The sequence below is a fragment of the Triturus cristatus genome, chromosome 8, assembly GCF_964204655.1.
Source record: "Triturus cristatus chromosome 8, aTriCri1.1, whole genome shotgun sequence".
In the NCBI taxonomy this organism is placed as follows: Eukaryota; Metazoa; Chordata; class Amphibia; order Caudata; family Salamandridae; genus Triturus; species Triturus cristatus.
This window is the reverse complement of record NC_140591.1, coordinates 1,631,848,082-1,631,867,405: the sequence shown is the minus strand read 5'-3', so window position 1 is coordinate 1,631,867,405 and position 19,324 is coordinate 1,631,848,082. Positions and strand designations below refer to the sequence as shown.

General features: G+C 48.4%; 1 protein-coding gene across 1 annotated transcript in view; it reads right to left on the bottom strand.

The window, feature by feature from the left end:
- LOC146808461 (transient receptor potential cation channel subfamily M member 2-like) overlaps positions 1 to 19,324 on the bottom strand; it is a 3,976,112-nt gene that overhangs the window by 1,266,225 nt on the left and 2,690,563 nt on the right. Inside the window, exon 25 of the mRNA XM_085623954.1 lies at positions 9,871 to 9,952. Within this exon, the coding sequence (XP_085480080.1) occupies positions 9,871 to 9,952 (82 nt within the window). The remainder of the gene's footprint in view (positions 1 to 9,870; positions 9,953 to 19,324) is intronic.

The following is a 19,324-nucleotide window of genomic DNA, read 5'->3' as shown; positions in this document are numbered from 1 at the left end:
CAGGATAGAGGCCGAAAGATGGGAATCAGGGCCTGTATATCCCGGACCCGCTGTTCCGGTGGATAGACCCGGAACTGCGCCGAATCGAGAACTGCTCCGATGAAAAGGAGCTTCTGAGAGGGACTCAGGTGTGACTTCGGCACGTTGATGGAAAACCCCAGCAAATGCAGGAGATCCGCCGTAGTCTGGAGGTGGGAGACGACTGTCTGGGGCCAGCCCGCCTTCAACAACCAGTCGTCGAGATAGGGGAAGACTGGAACCCCTGATCTGTGCAGATGAGCTGCGACCACCGCCATCACTTTCGTGAACACCCGAGGGGCACTGGTGAGGCCGAAGGGGAGCACGGTAAACTGAAAGTGCTCTTGGCCCACCGTGAACCGCAGGTAACGCCGGTGGGCCGGCAGGACGGGGATGTGGAAATAGGCGTCCTGCAAGTCCAACGCTACCATTCAGTCTCCGGGGTCTAGGGCAGCTAGAACCTGAGCCAAAGTCAACATCTTGAACCGTTCCTTCCGGAGGAAGGCATTGACGTTCCGAAGGTCCAAGATAGGGCGTAGGCCCCCCTTGCCCTTCTTGGGAACCAGAAAGTAGTGGGAATAACAACCACGACCTACTTCTGGGCTCGGAACGCGCTCGACGGCCCCCTTGGCCAAGAGGGCGGAAACCTCCTCGTGGAGAAGATGCAAATGATCCCCCGAGATACGGTGGTGCTGCGGTGGCATGGCTGGAGGGGTCGTCTCGAAGGGGAGGGAGTAGCCCCTTCGGACGATTTGCAGCACCCACCTGTCCGATGTGATGGACCGCCAATGGAGCAGGTGATGGCGAACTCTGCCGCCCACTGGCGTGGAATGGGCCTGAAAGCTCGGACTAGGAAGGCCTTGAGGCGGATGCTGCCGGGGTGGATGTGGGCTGACCTCGTCGTCCTCCAGGAGTGAACAGGGGCACAAAAACCCCGTTCGGTGCCGGATCCGGTGTCAAGCGACGTCGGACCGGCTCCGTGTTCACATCAGGATGGAGGCCAGGGTCGACGCCGGCCGGGGGCCCGACTGGCGTTGAATGCAGTCGCGGAGCTGGAGGAAGTGGCGCCTGTAGAGGCATAATGAGGTTAACCGGTGGCGATCCGGATCCCGGCCTGGATCCATGGGGGGCGTGGGCCAGAGCCACCAGCAAAGAAGGCCTAGGCCCCCCAACCGAGTCTGCGGGACCCGAAGGTGCACCTGTGGGTTTAGGCTGCCCAAAGATGTTGTGTATCGCCTTGGAGAATTTACGAAGCTGGGCAGGAGTCTCTCCGGGTCCTGGAATGGGTGGGAAACTCAGAGTCGGCTCTTCAGGCTCTGCACGCGGGGACACGGGAGGGGCATCACCCGCATCCCTCCTCAGGTCATCCGACCGACGGGGAGAAGTCAAAAAGCGACAATGCTTCTTCAACTTCTTCTTGTGCTTCAAATTATCTGACCCCGAGTGCGAAGTCTTAGAAGACTTAAAAGAGTGGTGATGGCTCTGCGACAGCTTCAGCCGCCCTATGCAACACCACTGCGTATGATGTTCCCTCCTCCGTAGCCACGGTAGGAGGAGACAACATGCCACGGTCAGGAGATGTATCAAGACCACTGGCATCCCCCAGGTCCTCTCTCCAGTCCGGTTCGTACTCCAACTGGTCGGTCTGAGGGTCACCTGACCCCTCCCAGTCCCCCTCCTCGTCCTCTAGGAGCCAATCTGGTCTAAAAGGGACCCCAGTAGTGAACAGGGGCACAAAAACCCAGTTTGATGCCGGTTCCGGCATCAAGCGACGTCGGTCCGTCTCCGTGTTCCCATCAGGATGGAGGCAAGGGTCGACGCCGGCCGGGGGCCCGACCGGCGTTGAATGCAGTCGCGGTGCTGGAGGAAGTGGCGCCTGTGGAGGCGTAATGAGGTCAACCGGTGGCGATCCGGATCCAGACCTGGATCCAAGGGGGGCCGGGGCCAGAGCCACCGGCAGAGAAGGCCTAGGCCCCCCCATCCGAGTCCACGGGGCCCGAAGGCGCACTGGTCGGTTTGGGCTGCCCAAAGATGGTGTGTATTGCCTTGGAGAATTTACGAAGCTGGGCAGGAGTCGCTCCGGGTCCTGGAAAGGGTGGGAAACTCAGAGTCGGCTCTTCAGGCTCTGCACGCGGAGACACGGGAGGGGCACCACCCGCATCCCTCTTCAGGTCATCCGACCGACGGGGAGAAGTCAAAAAGCGGCAATGCTTCTTCGACTTCTTCTTGTGCTTCAAATGACCTGACCCCGAGTGCGAAGTCTTAGAAGACTTAAAAGAGTGGTGATGGCTCCGCGACAGGTCCCTCGACCTCCCTCATGACCGGGACCTCGAGTGGCGCTGAGTCAACTGCCGGCGCTCAAGAAGCTTTCGGGACTGCTCCCGCAAAGCCTTCAGAGCCATGGACCGGCAGTCGTAGCACGACTTGGGGTCGTGGTCGATCTCCAGACAAAAGAGGCACACGAAGTGCGGATCCGTCACCGACATTAGTCGGGTACAGGAACCACAAGCCTTGTGCACCAGGAGTCGTAAGGACTCAAAAAATGTTGTCAAAAAGTAAGTCAAAAAATGACTGGAGGTACCGTTCTCTCCGGATCTGTGCTGGCTGGTGCGAAAAAAGAAAGAACCGACGTTAGCGCGCGAGGGCAACATCTAAGTAGCTGCCGTGACGTCATCCCGGTGAGCACGATGCCAACGACGGATGCGGAGCCGACCGACGCCACCTTCCGACGCGCAGATGTACAGCTGACGAAAAAACTTTCTGTATCCAGTCTGACGCCTGGGGGTAATTCTAAGGTAAGGAATGTATAACTAACTGTTTCTTTCAGATAGACAGAGGTACCATTTTCATGTCTAGTTACGTAACTGCAATGTGGAAAGAGAGTGGAGTAAACTAGAAGTTTACCATACCCTGTCATCCACAGTACAACAGCCTTGTTGAAAGGTTCAACAAGACCCTAAAGGGTATGATCATGGCACTCCAAAAAAAGCTTGGCCGAAAATGAGATGTCTTCCTACCCTGCCTTCTCTTTGCCTACAGAGGGGTTCCTCAGAAGGTGGTTGGCTACAGCCGACTTGAACGTCTGTTAGGACATCCAATTAGGGGTCCATTGTATCTAGTTAAGGAGGGATGGGAGCAACCTCTCAAACCTGCTACACAGCATATTGTGGACGATGTCCTTGGCCTGTGTTCACGTATGGCTGAGTACATGTAGAAGACAAGTAAAAACCTTGAGGCCAGCCAAGAGCTGCAGAAAACCTGGCATGATCAAAAGGCTGTCAAGGCCAGAATGTGTGGGTGTTGGGCCTGTGGCCCCAGAAGCTCTCCAAGACAAATGAAGTGGCCCCTACATCATCCTTGAAAATAAAGGTGAGGTCACCTACTTGGTGGACGTAGGCACTCCAAGAAGTCCCCACAGGGTACTTCATGTGAACCGCCTAAAACCGTTTGTGTATAGGTGTAACATGAGCTTGCTCATGGCAATTGATGGGGGGCAGGAGGAAGCGAGTAGGCAGGATGTTTTAAATGGAATTTTGAACCCTACTATGTCTGCCTGGTCAATGCTCTCTGCCACTATTTTGGTGGTCTTAATCCGCTTATTAAAAAGAATGGCTACTCACCCTTCCCGGGCATTTTCTTGTCTATTGTGCCAGTAAGCATCGAAGTTCCCTGGAAGGGTAGCGATGATATCTGGGACTGAGGTATCACCTAACCAGGTTTCAGTGAGTGCTAGAAGTCTTCTCACTCCTCGAGGAGTGAGAAGACTTCCAGGTGGTGCTTCTGTAAGGATCGAGTATTTAGGACTGCCACTTTCAGGCCGAGTGGGTTACTAGGTGTAGTGCTGATATTGGGGAGTAGGCCAGAGTATTGTTCTAGTTACTTCTCAGCAGATTCTCAGCTCGCAGTTTAACTATAACACTTTCACTGAGGACTTGACTACCTGAGGCAAGAGTGTGCAAATCTGCCCCTGAATAAGTCCAGATTTGACCAGGGATTCCGGCCCCTAGCCCCAGTCGGACGCGGACGGGTGCAGACGGGCTTGCCTTTGGCGTGCCCGCTGCGCGCGTCCGCTGCGCGTTGACCCAGGCATCCGTTTTTATGAGCAAGGTGTGCAGCTAGACCGCTGACCTCCGCAGCGTTTTACCGGAAGTTGCTAGCAGCACTTCCTGTGTGCGTCCGTTCCCTCCACACAATCGGAATATTCCACGGTGGACCGGGGAACACGCAATCTGAGCAATGTGACAGGTAAGGGGGTCAAGTTGTGACAAACAGTTAAAAGATTTCAAGTCGTGAAGTAACTAAGTGTGCTAAAACAGATTGATATTTAAAAGAAACAATAAGCTCAACACAATTCTCAGAAGCCCTATACCAGGCGCTCTGCAGGCAGCAGTACCGACCGTACTGGTTGTCTTAATTCAAATGCCTCTAGCGCGTCCGCTGCGCGTTGAGGCAGGCATCCGTTTTTTATGGGCAAGGTGTGCAGCTAGACCGCTGACCTCCGCAGCGTTTTACCGGACGTTGCTAGTAGCACTTCCTGTGTGCGTCCGTTCCCTCCACACAATTGGAATATTCCGCGGTGGACCGGGGAACACGCAATCTGAGCAATGTGACAGGTAAGGGGGTCAAGTTGTGACAAACAGTTAAAAGATTTCAAGTCGTGAAGTAACTAAGTGTGCTAAAAACAGATTGAGATTTAAAAGAAACAATAAGCGCAACACAATTCTCAGAAGCCCTATACCAGGCGCTCCACAGGCAGCAGTACCGACCGTACTGGTTGTCTTACTTTAAATGCCTCTAGCGCGTCAATGTAGTCAATAGGACTGATGCTCATCCTATTCCAAGGGCAGATGAGCTCATAGATACTTTGGCCTCAGCCAAGTTTCTGAGTACATTAGACCTGACCGCTGGCTACTGGCAAATCAGATGAGCTGAGGATGCCAAGCCAAAAACAGCATTTTCAACCCGCAGTGGGCATAATCAATTTATTGTAATGTCCTTTGGTCTGAAAAATACACCTGCCACGTGTCAGAGATTGGTGAACACAGTCCAAACAGGTCTGGAAGCCTATATTGCAGCATATCTAGATGATATTGCTGTCTTTAGCTCCACCTTGGAGGATCACTTGGTACCCCTCAGGAATGTTCTGGTCAACTCTCAATGCAAAAGGCAGGTTTCACTATCAAGGCCACCAAGTGCCAGTTAGGGCAAAGCAAAGATGCATACTTGGGTAACCCGGTAGGTGGAGGCCAGGTTCATCCATTGGAGAACAACATTTAAACAATCATGGACTGGGTTGCTCCCACTACCCAGACCCAGGCCAGAGCTTCTTGAAGCTGACTACAGGAGGTTTGTTAAGGGATATGGGCCCACAGTGACTCCTCTTAATGATCTCACCTCCAAGAAAATGCCAAAGAAAGTTCAGTGGACAGATAGCTGTCAAAAGGCATTTGATGACCTGAAGCAGACCATATGCACTGCTCCCATTCTGCAAAGTCCTGTCTATTCCAAACCCTTCATTGTCCAGACAGATGCATTTGAGATAGGGGTAGGAGCTTTTTTATCACAACTGAATGCAGAGGGCCAGAAACAACCAGTAGCTTTTCTAAGTAGAAGGTTGACCCACCCCGGGAGAAACGTTGGTCAGCTATGGGAAGGGAGGCCTTTGCTGTGATCTGGGCCCTTAAGACGTTGAGGCCACACCTGCTAGTACTCACTTCATTGTTCGGACAGATCATAAGCCCCTCTTATGGCTTAAACAAATGAAGGGTGAAAATCCCAAACTTTTATGGTAGTCCATTTTCCTACAGGGGATGGACTTTTCAGTGGACCATAGGCCTCGGAGTAACCATGCCAACGCAGATGGACTCACCAGTTATATCCACTAAGAAAATGAAGACTCAACTGGGCAAGGTTAGTCTCATCTCCTTACGTTTGGGGGAGGTTGTGCAGGAAAGTAGGATCTGCTTTCATGGTCACCCCCACTGTTTTCTGGTGTCATTATGTTTTTCTGACTAGTCTGACTGGGATCCAGCTAATCAGTGACCCAGTCTCTGTGCCTCTTCCCTAAATTGGACATGGTGAATACTTTGGTACACTCCAGATTGACTGCTGGTGTATCCTGATATGTCCCTAGTATATGGTACTAATGTACCCAGGATATGGATACACTAGAGGTTTTCCATGGGCTGAAGCATGTATTATGCCACCCATGAGAGACCACTCAAATTGTGACTTCAGGCCTGCCATTGCAGCCTGTATAAGCGGGTGCTAGCACCACTTACGACAGATATACGTTTTCTTATAGCTGAGGTGACTACACTTAAAACCTAAAAGTCATCCCTAAGGAAGGCCTTTTAATCCTGAAGACATGGTGCTCGGTTCTAAGTGTGAGGGTGCTCCTGCATGAGCGGTACACTTCTACAACCGTCCGAGTCTATTCTCCCAGGTTGTAATTGCATCAGCCATTATAACAAATAGAGTGGCCAGGCGTCATTTGGCGATGACCATCTCTAAACTGGCTGTAACGAACCCTGTCATGCTTGGAATCAAACATGTTGGAATTGAATCATACCACCACACCGTAAACGGTGTGGGAGGTATGATTCCATGCATTGTAAAGCTCCTCCGGGAGGCCCTCAGTGCTCCCAGTACCAGTCTTCAAGAACCAGACAGCAAGCTAGAGCTGTTTCTGCCCTCCTGCTGCTGAGCCAAGCTTGTGCAGGGGACGGCAGAACAATAGATATCCTGCCACAGGGAGGTGTGACCACATCCCAGACAGGGTCTAGTGTATTGGGGCAGGATGGGGGCACTTGCCAATGCCACTGAGACTACTTGAAGGACACATTTGGGGCCCTCCTTGCATACTCCAGTTCAAACCAGCTCAGGGAGCCGTTAGCTCAAGCTCTGGCGCAAAACTGGACAAAGGATATGTGAGTATCCTTCACACTGTCCAGCCTCTCCTCTGGGAGGGAACCCTGAAGCTTTTCAACCCATTCCTAAGGATACTTAAGAGCTTACCAGTGGGTGGGTCCCTAGATTCACTGTGGGACAAGATTCAGATCGTTCACCACTTCAACTTCAACCGTCTGGACACTCTGGACTTCACTTTGGGAACTGAGACTGCAACGTGGAAGATTCCTGCTGCTTCTGTTCCCATCGTCCTGCTGGTCTTCTGCAACATCTGTGCCCATGCTCCATACAGGTTCTTCACCAGGCCTGTGAACATCTAAGACATCCGAAGGAATCTCCCTTGGAGTGAAGGAGTCACTCCCCTGCATCTCCAGGCACCGCAATGCAGCTGACTGGTATGCTGATCCCGGGCTTCCACAGACTCCGAAAGGCTCAGCAACACAGGTGGTGGCCCTGCAACTTCCTCGAGGCCTTCACTGTCTTCATACCGAGGTTGAGGCCAGTATCCTCCATCGGAACCACTGGAACAGAACCCCTGTGCACTGTGTCAACTTGCGGTTGCCTAGGCTTCTTGATCCCACCTCCAGAGATCTTCGGTCTGCAAGAAGCTCCAACCTTAAGCAACTCCTGCATCCAAGATCTTCAATCTCACCACTTCCTTCGCACCGTGGGCCTTCTTCTTTGGTGAGCTGCTGGAGGTCGACTACTGTGCCTTTGGCCCATGGGTCCTCTTGTGGGTCTTCTTGGGCTTCAGTGGGCTTCCCTGCTTTCTGGGGGCCTGCTCTGACATACCTGCTCGTGGTGAGTTACTTGGACCTTGCTGGTCCCGACACTGCACCTTTTTCGTCAACTACGTTGCGTGCTGCTGCCAAGGCTTGTTGGTGCCCCTGCCAGACACTGACCCCCTGGCTCTCGGCCTGAGACAGATTGTGACCAGCTGCTGGTCTTCTACAGTGTTGCCTGGTCTGCACAGCTGCAACTACAAGGACACCGTCAACCTCTCCTGCATCTCCAACATCGGTGGGCATTCGTCTTCCATGCCTCCTGGTCACTCCTGAGTGGCCTAGACTCTGCCCCCTTTGCTTGCAGGTACTTCTCATCTTGGATTCACATTTGGGTTCCACTAGACTCCTTCATATTCACCTCCAGCTGCATCTTTCCTGAAGTCCTCCATTGTGGGCTACATCGGTTTCTGACGTCACTTGACACCTATGCACCCAGCTTCCCTGGAGTAGGTATCCTGGTTCCTGGGGTATCCACGGGTGGGGTGACTCCCCAACCTTCTATCTCCCACGGGGTTTCTTCGGGGTCCACTGGGAAGGGTCCTTCTTCTTTAAAATTGCAACAGCGACTTACCTATTGACTAACAAGAAGCAACCAGTTGTGTTCTCACTCTGAACACGACTTCCATGGAGTTTCTAGATACTCACCTAGGGTGGTTCCTTGGGTACCGGATATTCAACGTCTTCTGGGTCCATTCTTGACTTGACCGTGGTTCGCATTCCACTATTTTAGTATATGGTTTAGTATCCCCCTGGAGACCACTGAGTATTTGTGCTACTTACGCGTTCTATTTCCTAAGTATTGTGTGTATTGTGTTTATATCTCTGGGTAGGAGAGAATACATTTTGCTAGTGAGTGTTTGTAATAAAATACCTATATTTCTAACTGCACTGTGTGATTCTTTTTCACTTAACCTATACCATAAGACTACGTACTGGTAAAACAAGCTGCTTTACACTCCTTCTGGACTAAGCCTGAAGGCTGCTCTCCACAACTACCACTTAGAGAGCTTTCTAAGGTTGTCTAAGACCACTAAAATCACCACAAGGGTTGTCTGGATTAGTGAAGGGTGCTACACTTATATAAGTGAGCACCATGTACCAAGCCACCCTCTCACACATGGGCACCATCACAATTAGAACTGAGCGCCATGCATTCAGGCTTGAAAGGCCTGTATAAGGGTGACATATGTTTTAAGTGCAGTGACCTCAGATATAAGGAAACATGTATCAGTGTTGAGTGGTGCTAGCACCAGCTCACACACACTGCAATGGCTTGCCTATAGTCACAATTTGAGTGGTCTCCCATAAGTGGCATAATACATACTTCAGCCCATGGGGGACCCCTGGTGTACCTATGCCCTGGGTACCTTAGTACCATATACTAGGGACTTACAAGGGTACATCAATAGCCAATCTGGGGTGTACCTGGGTACTCACCATGTACAATTTATGGGAGAACTACTGAGACTGGGGTCCTGATTAGTAGGATCCCAGTCAGACTAGTCAGAAAATCATAATGACACCAGCAAAAAGCAGGGGTGACCATGAAAGTAGATCCTACTTCCCTACAGGTACTGATCACGCAAATGTTTCTGGATCCAGCCTGATGACTGGGAAATTCTAAGGTAAGGAATCTGCAGCTAGAAGTCACTATCAGATTTACATTGAAGACCAAGGATGTTAGGGATCGAAAGGATTGTCTTACTTAAATCATCTTTGATCAACCATAGCACTAGTCTGTAGGTCCCTACCCCCAGATCTACCCCAGTTATCCAAGTACTTATTACCTCATCAGCTCTCGACAAAACTATAAAAAAAAGTTCAGTGAAAAAGTGGCTGATGGTGTAGTTTTTCTCTGGATCTGTGCTGAATGGCACAGAAAGAAAAGAACTGACATCGGTGCCTATATAGATGCAGTGGACGTCACTTCCGGCTCACCAATGACTCCACCTATCGGCGCACAAGTGCACTGCTCACGAAAAATCTTCCAGATCCATTTGGACGCCTGTGGAAATTCTAAGGTAAGGAATCCGCAGCTAGAAGTCTCTATCAGATAAGCCTTGTGGCAATATGGGCATGATTAGTTCAACTCAACCATCCCCAAAATCATCAACTGATAAATATGAAATTAATATGAAAAACAAACAGGGCACATTACCTGCTCTTCCTGCAGCATCAGCCTCTGTTCTATCGCTCTGACATTCTTTGCTAATTCAGATAGTTGGACTACTGCATCAACCCTAGAAAGAAAGAAGAGGGAATGAGTAACCAAAGCCCAAGGGGCTAACACCATCCCAACCCTAGAGAGAATGAAGACGGCAAGAATACGCCCTGTCATAACCACAGTTCCAATCCTAAGGAGAAGAAGGAACGTACTTTGAAGATAGCAACTGTAACCAATACCATAACCACTTTGCCAACTCTGTAGAAAAGAAAGAGGTAAACACAAGCATTGCCATAAAGGCTTAACACTCTGTCAACCTTACAGAGAAGGAAAAAGTGAATAGTAAGCAATGTCATACCCCTTCTGCAACCCTAAAAAGAAGAAAGAGGTTAAGATAAAGCAATGTCATAACCACTCTTCCAACCAGAAGGAAAGAGAAGGTATAGGAGGCTGGCTAAGTATATGATGCTTATGTTAGTGTATCACCCTGCACTAATCCAGACAACCCTTATGATGATTTTAGTGGTCTTAGATAATCTTAGAAAGCTCTCTAAGTCATAACTGCGGAGAGCAGCCTTCAGGCTTAGTCCAGAAGGAGTGTGTAAGCAGCGTGTTTGACCAGTCCTTAATCTTATAGTATAGGTTAAGTGAAAAAGAACCACACAGTGTAGTTATAAAAATATGTATTTATTATTAACACTTAATAATACAATGTGTCATCTCCTACCTGGAGATATAAACACAATACTTTGTCAATAGAATACATAATTAGCACAGAATACACAGTGGTCTTCAGGGAGAGACCAAACCATATACTAATATAGTGGAATGCAAACCACGACTCAAGTCAGGAGTGGACCCAGAAGATTCAGGGATCCAATGAACCCCCCAAGGTGAGTATCTAGGAACCCAACGGCAGTCGTGTGCAATGTGGGAACCACAATTCAAATCAAGAAAATGTGAAAGAGCTGGGGACCCAAGGAACCACCCTAGGTGAATATCTAGAAACGCCACGGAAGTCGTGTGCAGAGTGGGAACACGACTGCATGCTTAATCCTATTGTAGGTCAATAGGTAAGTCGCAGTTGCAATTTTGAAGACGAAGGACGCTTCCCAGCGTACTCTGAAGAATTCCCACGGAGGACGGAAAGTTGGAGAGCCACCCCACCCATGGATTCCCAGGAACCAGGATAGCTACACCAGGGAAGCCGGGTGCATAGGTGTGAAGTGGCGTTGGAAACCGCCGTAGACCACAATGAAGGACTTTAGGAAGAAGAAGTTGAGAAGGGTCTGTTGGATCCCAGAGGTGGATTCAAAGTGAGAGGTAACTGCAAGTTAAGGGGCTACCTGAACTGGTTTGAATAAGAGTATGCAAGGAGGGCACCTAATGAGCCCGTTAAACAGTCTCAGTGGCACTGGCAAGCGCCCCCACCCTGCCTCAATACACTAAGACCTGTCTAGGACGTGGTCACACCTCCCTGTGACAGGAAACCTATTGTCCTGCCTACCCTGCTCGAGCTTGGCTCAGCAGCAGGCGGCCAGAATCGTGTCTCTGGTGGGCAGCAGCCATAGTTTGTTTTCCGGGTCTAGAAGACTGGTACCGGATGCACTGAGGGCTTCCCGGAGGAGCTTAACGGTCATTGAATAATGCTTCCACATGGGGGTATGATTCAAACATGTTTGATACCAAACATGACAGGGTATGTTAGAGCCAGCTTAGAGATAGCCATCGCTTAATAATGCATGGCTACTCTACGTATCTTACGGTTGATTCACTTGCAACCCAGGAGAATGGACTCTGAAGGTTGTAGGGGTGTCCTGCTCATGCAGGGGCACCCTCAAAATTGGAACCGAGCACCCTGCCTTCAGGATTGAAAGGCCTGCCTTAGGGGTGACTTGTAGGTTTTAAGTGCAGTGACCTTAAATATAAGGAAACATATCTGTTGTATGTGGTGCTAGCACCAGCTTACACAGGCTGCAATGGCAGGCCTGTGGTCACAATTTAGGTGGTCTCTCATGGGTGGCATAATACATGCTTCAGCTCGTGGGAGCCCCCTGGTGTACCTATGCCCTGGGTACGACAGTACCATATACTAGGAGCTTAACAGAGTATAGTTAATGTACCTAAATGCTCACCATGTCCAATTTAGGGAGGAAGCACAGAGTCTGGGGTCCTGATTAGCAGGACACCGGTCAGACTAGTCAGAAAAACATAGCAACACCAGGCAAAAAGTGGGGTTAACCATGCAGAAGGATCCTACCTTCCTACAGACGGTAAGGATAAGCAACGTCATAACTGCTCTACCAAACAGAAAGAAAGAGAAGGTAAAGCTAAGCAATGTCATAGCTCCTTTACCAACCTCAAAGGTGGGGGAGGAGGTAAGGTTAAGCAATGGCACTCTGCCAATCCTAAACAGTTTGCATTACACTTTCTTAATATATGGTTTGGTCTGCTCCTGGAGACCACTGTATTTTGTGCTTACTTACCTGTTTGCAATTGAAGAAGTCTTGTGTATTTTGTGTTTATTTCTCCAGGTAAGCGATATACCAATGTGTTAGTGGGTATTGGGTTCTTTGGATTAGTGTAATATGCTTCACTTAAATAAGTGTGTACCATATACTAAGCCAGCCTCCTTCAGCCATGGTAACACAAAACACATAGGAAATGAGAGATTAAGGCCCTGGATGGCAGTCGAATGACACCTGGAGAAAGATGAGAGAACGACTTGTCCTACTGCTCTTCAATAGTTAGGGGAAGGAAATGTTAATCGATGTCTCAAAGACTAAATAAAGAGATAACCCTGAATAATCTGGCTATGTTTAAGAAGGTGCAGTATGAGAACCTTGGTAAGTGTTTAAAGGGTTTTATTTATGTATTTATTTATTTGTATTAATATATTCGCTCTTTATGCACATACAACCATATAAACCTCATTAATTACACATTAGTACATAAAGAGTTCAAAGCATTAAAACATTTATCAAATATATAAATCCACTCTTATGATCACCCAGAGAGAGCCCAATATAATAGAACAAGCATTTGCAATGCAATAGGTCTCGCACTTGTTATATTTAGAGTCATTGGCATTGTAATGTAATTGTTGTATCATGACCGGATATGCGCAGCAGCTATACTACCATGCCTTGTAATAACCATGTGAAGAATAAATAACCATATGCTGTCCAAGCTGTAATACAAATATGACATAGTGGGGCCACATACATATCCAGAAAGAAAGAATTATCAGTTTGGGAATGAAAAGTATTTTTTCCTAAGAAAATATCACGTTATCCATTTGGACCAATACGACATATAACAAGCATTTGCAATGCAATCGGTCTCGCCCTTGGGACCTTATAAGTATTTAGCCATGCAGCACATTATACTGGGCAGAACATCTACTATTCTTTAACATGGAATTCTTCCCAAAGTTGGGGGTTGCCTGGAGCAACATATTTAAGGGGAGAATGAAGAATGGGAAAATGTATTGTTTTCTTTCACCTGTTCAAAATGTCAAGGGTCACTGGGGATGGAATGTATCAGATAGGGCAAGCTGAGAGTGTGTGTGAGAGAGCTTTAGCGAGAGTGTGTACCTGTGAGGGTGAAACTATGTGTGAGAGAAGGGAGGGGTGTTGGAAAGCATGTGCAAGAGAAATGTGTGTGTGAGTATAAATTGGGTGCGTGCGTTTGGGAGACAATGTGTGCATGAGAATGTGTTTGATAGAGAACTTAAGAAGCATCATATTTACGTCCCTTTAAAAGTCCAGTTTGCTCTAACAGAGACCTGAAGGTTTCTGAAATGTGGCAGCCCATTTGTCAGTTATTCCACACCGAAGGTTAGCAGCCCCCACTAACAATCTAGGAGACCCCAAATAAATCCTCTATCAATTTTCCGATATAAAGTTGGCAAGTGATTGGAATGGATTGATTGCTGCGGCACAGGAGGGGGCTTAGGACTCTGTTTTAATGAAATGTCATCCTTCGAAAAACAAGGTCAAGAAATCGGGCGAATGGCGCAGCGCCAGACTGCAATTCACAGACTCTGAGGCTGGATGTCCAGATTTAATTAAATAAAGGGGTGACTATCAGACAAATAAACCCTGCGGAGAGCGCGGATGAATGCAGCACACAGATGCGTACAGGACGCTAAGGGTACAGGGCAGGCCGAACAACACCCCTACAGGATGTGCACATTAAAAACAGTACCGTGACACCCCCACCCCAATCTGCCTCCAACGCCCAGAAGCCACTGCGTTTAATAACTGCTAACCCATATGAAGTTGAGACATAAGGCTCATAGTGTGTGTGTATATGAAAAACGCAATAATAATGCTACTTTTCGGAATGGTATTCCGGACGAATGCGCTACACGTAGGCACTACGCTCATAAGCAGGAAACGTGATGGGGGTGTAGGAAGCAAAGAAAGGAAGGTATTACAGATAGAAAGCAGGGAAAAGAGAAAAAAAAGACATCAAATATGCCTCTGTGTTTAAGTGAAAAGTGATCCTGGCTCTGTGTATTCTGCGTTTTAGTGTTATACAAACAATGGCAGCACTGGCATTTGCCAAACAAACACTTTCCCATCACAGATACAGCAATAGTGAGGCGCAAAGAGAAATGATGGTGAGAGATGGGGACGGGGAAATAGAAGGTGAGATTAGACATACAAGGAGGGAAGAGGACAGGATGGAACGTGGACGAGGAGGCTTCATCGAGTGTGGAAAGGAGGAAGAAAGAGGAGAAAGGTCTGGGGCAAAATGTATAATTTTATACTTGATATATCTCACCACAGACCTTTGATATCTTAAGTCGTCTGAGCACCTCTGGACTCTCAAGAGCCCCCACCCCCTGTATACAAGCAGCCGGTTCCTTCCCCGGCCTCAGCGTGATCTCAAGGCCCGACAGTTTTCTCTCCACTTTGGGATGTTGAGAACTATGGATTCGGAGGAGTGAGCGAGGGACAAGAAGGGGCATGGAGCACATTGTTTAGTACTGAGTCCTTTTATGCCAACTGACGATTGTGATCTTTGTATCTCCTTTTACATGTATGGTTTTTGGTAACTAAGACATGAATACTTTTATACTCTTATTTATACTCTTATTATACTCTTATATGCCACATAGAACACCTGGAAGACAAAATTAGTGTCTTAGAGTTGTTGGGAGGATTCTTGACAACCAATGCAAAAATGTAAATCTTGTTTCTAAAAAGTGTCAGATTGTCTGTCCTAGTTCATTGCATTAAACCGAAAAAAACACTGACCCAGTTGTGTGCATGTTAATATGAATTTACCATTTACAATTATCTGCATGAGGGTAATGAGATATTTTGCTATGACTCGTCACTTAATTTTGTCACTGAAAATACGGATCGTGAATTTTGTATTTACGATGCAATGCAAAAAAAACACCTCTGAGGTGCCAGAAATAGTTTGAAAATATGGTCCCTGTGCAGGAAACTTTCAAAGCTCTCGAGGCTTGAGTGGCCTGCGATCTCACCTTGGGGGACTTCCTCTCCGTGTTTCTGCTCACCAACACCGGTTTGTCATACCGTAGAAGGGAATCTGCAGGGGGTGTTATTTTGGCAACTCTCACAGGGAGTCGAGGCACCTCTCTCTCGCTCTCGAAAATACTGCTGCCACGGAGACCTGAGGAAGCCTTAGACGGTTACTATGGCAACCAGACGCCATCAAGGGAAACTAAGGAAAGAGAGGCAGGACTCGGAAGGGGACGCGCTTTACCAGGCGGACATAGTAGGTAGGGAAGCGGGCCAATATAAAACGCTCGTTCAGTCTGGGTGTGATAGTTGACGGTCCGTTCATGAACGGCCGTTGTAAATGATATAATACGATAAAACATATTACGTATTACAAGTACAAAAGAGAAGCAGGCCGATATAAAGCCTCTCTTTCAAACTGGGTGATAGTTGACGGTCCGTTTAAAGATGGCCGCCATAAAAGATATAATACGATAAAACGTATTACCTTTACAAACGGTGTCAAGAATCACTGGCGCTACGCGCATAAAACAACCACCGCCTATCTCCACAGAGGTCTGCCACTCTAGTTCTCTTTTATGGGTCAAGTTGGACACTCGTTGCAGCAGCTTATTGGCAAAGTAGCGCACGTGATGCGTGTGGAGTCAGAGCGTCTATTGCATTGCATTGCAAGCGCAAGTGCAGCGGGGAGAGCGGGGCTGGGGGATCATGAAGGAGCGCGGTCAGCGGGAGTGCTGGGCAAGGGTGCTAGAAAAGCACAGACAGCGGGAGTGAGGGGTGGGAGAAGGGACAGTGGGAGTGCAGGAAAAATAGTGCTCACAAGCTCAGTCACACATACCATGCAAAACTCTCAGTAAAGGGGCCAATAGCTGTGAAAGGATACAAATGACTGACATGGCTGTCAGGGGGAGGGACTAACAAGCTTAAAACCAATCGGAAGGCAGCATTTAGAACCTAGGCCAATGAAGAAGATGGGCCAGAGAGTGGGCAGAGCTTCCACGAAGCTTCCACACTATAGTGTATACTGCATGCCTCGCAAAGCGAAGGCCGCGCTTTCGCGATGCAACGCTAGGCGAGACCTAAAAAGGGAAGAATGAATCTTCTATTAAGGCTATGTATTCGATAAGGAGTGGAAATTGTATATTTATATGAACTGCGTTCTCACTCACCGAGTTTATGACAACAACCTAAAAGTGACAAAACCAATAATTCATTAAATGATTCACATCAACTGAATGCACGCAACTGCAGGAACAGGAAGATTCAGGTCTTTCTCATATTTCGATTGGTAACTTTGGTATTAGTGCTAGTAATTAAAAATGATAGAATGTTCTAGAAACAAATGCACAAATAGTCACACTGCACAATCTGAACTACCATCTATCTAAAAGGCTTGGCATAAATCGGATGTAGCTCTAGTAATTCCTTCGGCTGTAGCGCTAGCAGTGTCGTAACAAAGGCCCCTGCAGCCCCTGCGGTATGGGGGAAGCTCCAGAGGGCCCCCTCGGCACAGTGCCCTGGCTGGAAAGCTCCTATTTGGGTCCGGAGGGGGGCCTCTACGGAACTTGCAGGTGGCCCTCTCAAGTTTCGTTACGCCACTAAGCGCCAGTAATTCTTTAACAGCGAAAAATGAAAGGTTCAGCGAGAACGTAATACAGGCTGGGTTGACCCGACACAGGCTTTCTGTACGTGCCCTTCTATGTGTACTCAAAGTCCCAGAAAATACAGTGATGCAGTTCTTAGCGAGAGGAAACAATAAAGAATGGACTGACTTAACGCAAATTGAGGTTTGTTCCGAATCCACTAGTGAATGTGGTCACTGTTAAAACAAGCTTTGAGCACTGGTCTTCACATACATCCACATATGTGCAAGAGAAAAGTAACTATGCAGATCAGTGCACCTGATTACAAAGAAGCCTGAACATTGGCGGACATTACAGGACCACTCTCTGTTCGTTCGGCTCCATGGCAGGGGGGGGCGCGGTTGTGGAAACTGAGGGGAAGTAACTTGGCAGACGTTTGTGTCGCTGCAGAGCTACCGGCTAACAAATAAGTGTACTGCGCGCTCTTCAACGTAATTTAATGTTGCAGATAAACATAGAGCCCCCTCCTTCCAAATACATTATTATTAATTGAATAAAAAACACTTCATGACCACAAGATCACACACCAAAATCACCACGGGCATCTTAGCGGTGAAGAACACGAAAAGGCTGTTTATCCAGATTACACATTCCTCGAGAGTAGACTAATACCCTGTGCTGGGCGCAGCCAGCCTGCATCCGGAATTAAAACTCATGCCCACAGCAGCGGTATGCGTCGCCCCTGGCTGCAGGGTTCCGCTTTTCCACCGGCACCGGTGTCATTTATTGTTAAGAAACAAAATATAAAAAAAAAAAAAAAAATAATCAAGCATGCTTTGTTTTTGCAAGAAAAAACATGGGTTTCACGTATTGTAGTCAACAGTAAGATATAAAACAATTAATTTAAAAAAACATAGTCGACAATGCTTAGCACTTATGTAATTAACAGAGACAAATATCTTAGAGGTCAACACGCAGTCTCGTCTTTACAGCGCCTTCCTGTTCGATTATTGGTTCAGTGATCGCATCGGTGCTGGTCCAAATCCTAAGTTTCCGGTGTGCTACATCCATATGCCAATAATTGAAAAGAGAAACCATGGCTACTTCCACAACTCTGTGGAACGGTGCAAGTGACAGCTACACATCATTACCAGGCGCGCGAGACGACCCAGCAGCGCTGCCGCTGCCGAGAGGGACATCTTCACCTTAACCCCTCCCCTGCCACGGCCCCCGCGCACTAAACACAGGTGACACGGCGGCATGCAGAGCACCGAGTCACGTCATCTGCATTACCACAGCGGCTGCCACGTATATGTCCGAGCTAAGGCAGCGAGGGTGTCATAAACAGATATAAGCATTGGGAACAAACAGTTCACTTGACGAGTTTTCTATCCCCTTCTCTCCAAGAACCCCCTGCGTTTCCCTGCACAGAACTGGCAACATTTCCGCTTTTGTTCTGAGCTGCATGCAACGCGAGGAGGGAGAGGAGGGGGGCCACGCCCCCAACCATTTGTCGGCAGGGTCTGACACTTCCATCAGGCAATTAAGTGCGAGCCAAGAAGCGGAAGAAAACTGTAGTTAGTCGCCACTGCCTCAGGACTACACAGAAGTGACCATAGGGCCAACAGCCAACAGAAATCAAGAAAACAACAGCAATGCCAAACTTAAACCAATCACGAGGGGCAGGAGAAATTACATGGAGGTGAAGCCAATATACAGATTACTTTAAGTCTCGCTGAGACCATGCGCTGCCAAACGCGAGACCTAAAAAAGGTCCAATGGCTATCCGTTCTCTAAGCTCACTCATGGCCCCTCTGATGTCATGAGACAGACCTCCAAGTCAACAACCCTCATCTTCCTGGAGCAAGCGAGTTCTCATGAGGAGTTCCCAAGTGTAAGAATTGTAATGCTCCTGTGAGCCGCGTCCTAGCACGCAGCTCATTGTCATCGTGTTTATCTCTGGTGTGCATTCTCGAGTGTGGCTGCTCGGTTGTTGAGAATCTCCTAGCAATGCCAGTGTTGGCGTGCGATTGTCCGCAGCTGGATGGCTCCGATCGTAGGTGCCGGTTACTTGAAATAAAACCCACTTCTTGACCTGCAAATCATCTTCCTCTTCATTTAACAATTTTGCGACCACTGGGCACTGCCCTCTGCACCCACCGCCGAGACTCTGCTGTTATTTCGTACAGTGAGAACCATCCACGCATCCACGCTTCACCGCATCCTGAAAGAAGCATCTACGGCTCTCTCCTGCTGCACCTCCAATCAGGTTGAAGTACTCCTGGCTTACGGTTGGACATATTTACCTTAATTTTACTTACCGCGCTTAGCCCTTGCGGCGTTTCTTATTTATGGCAGTTTACC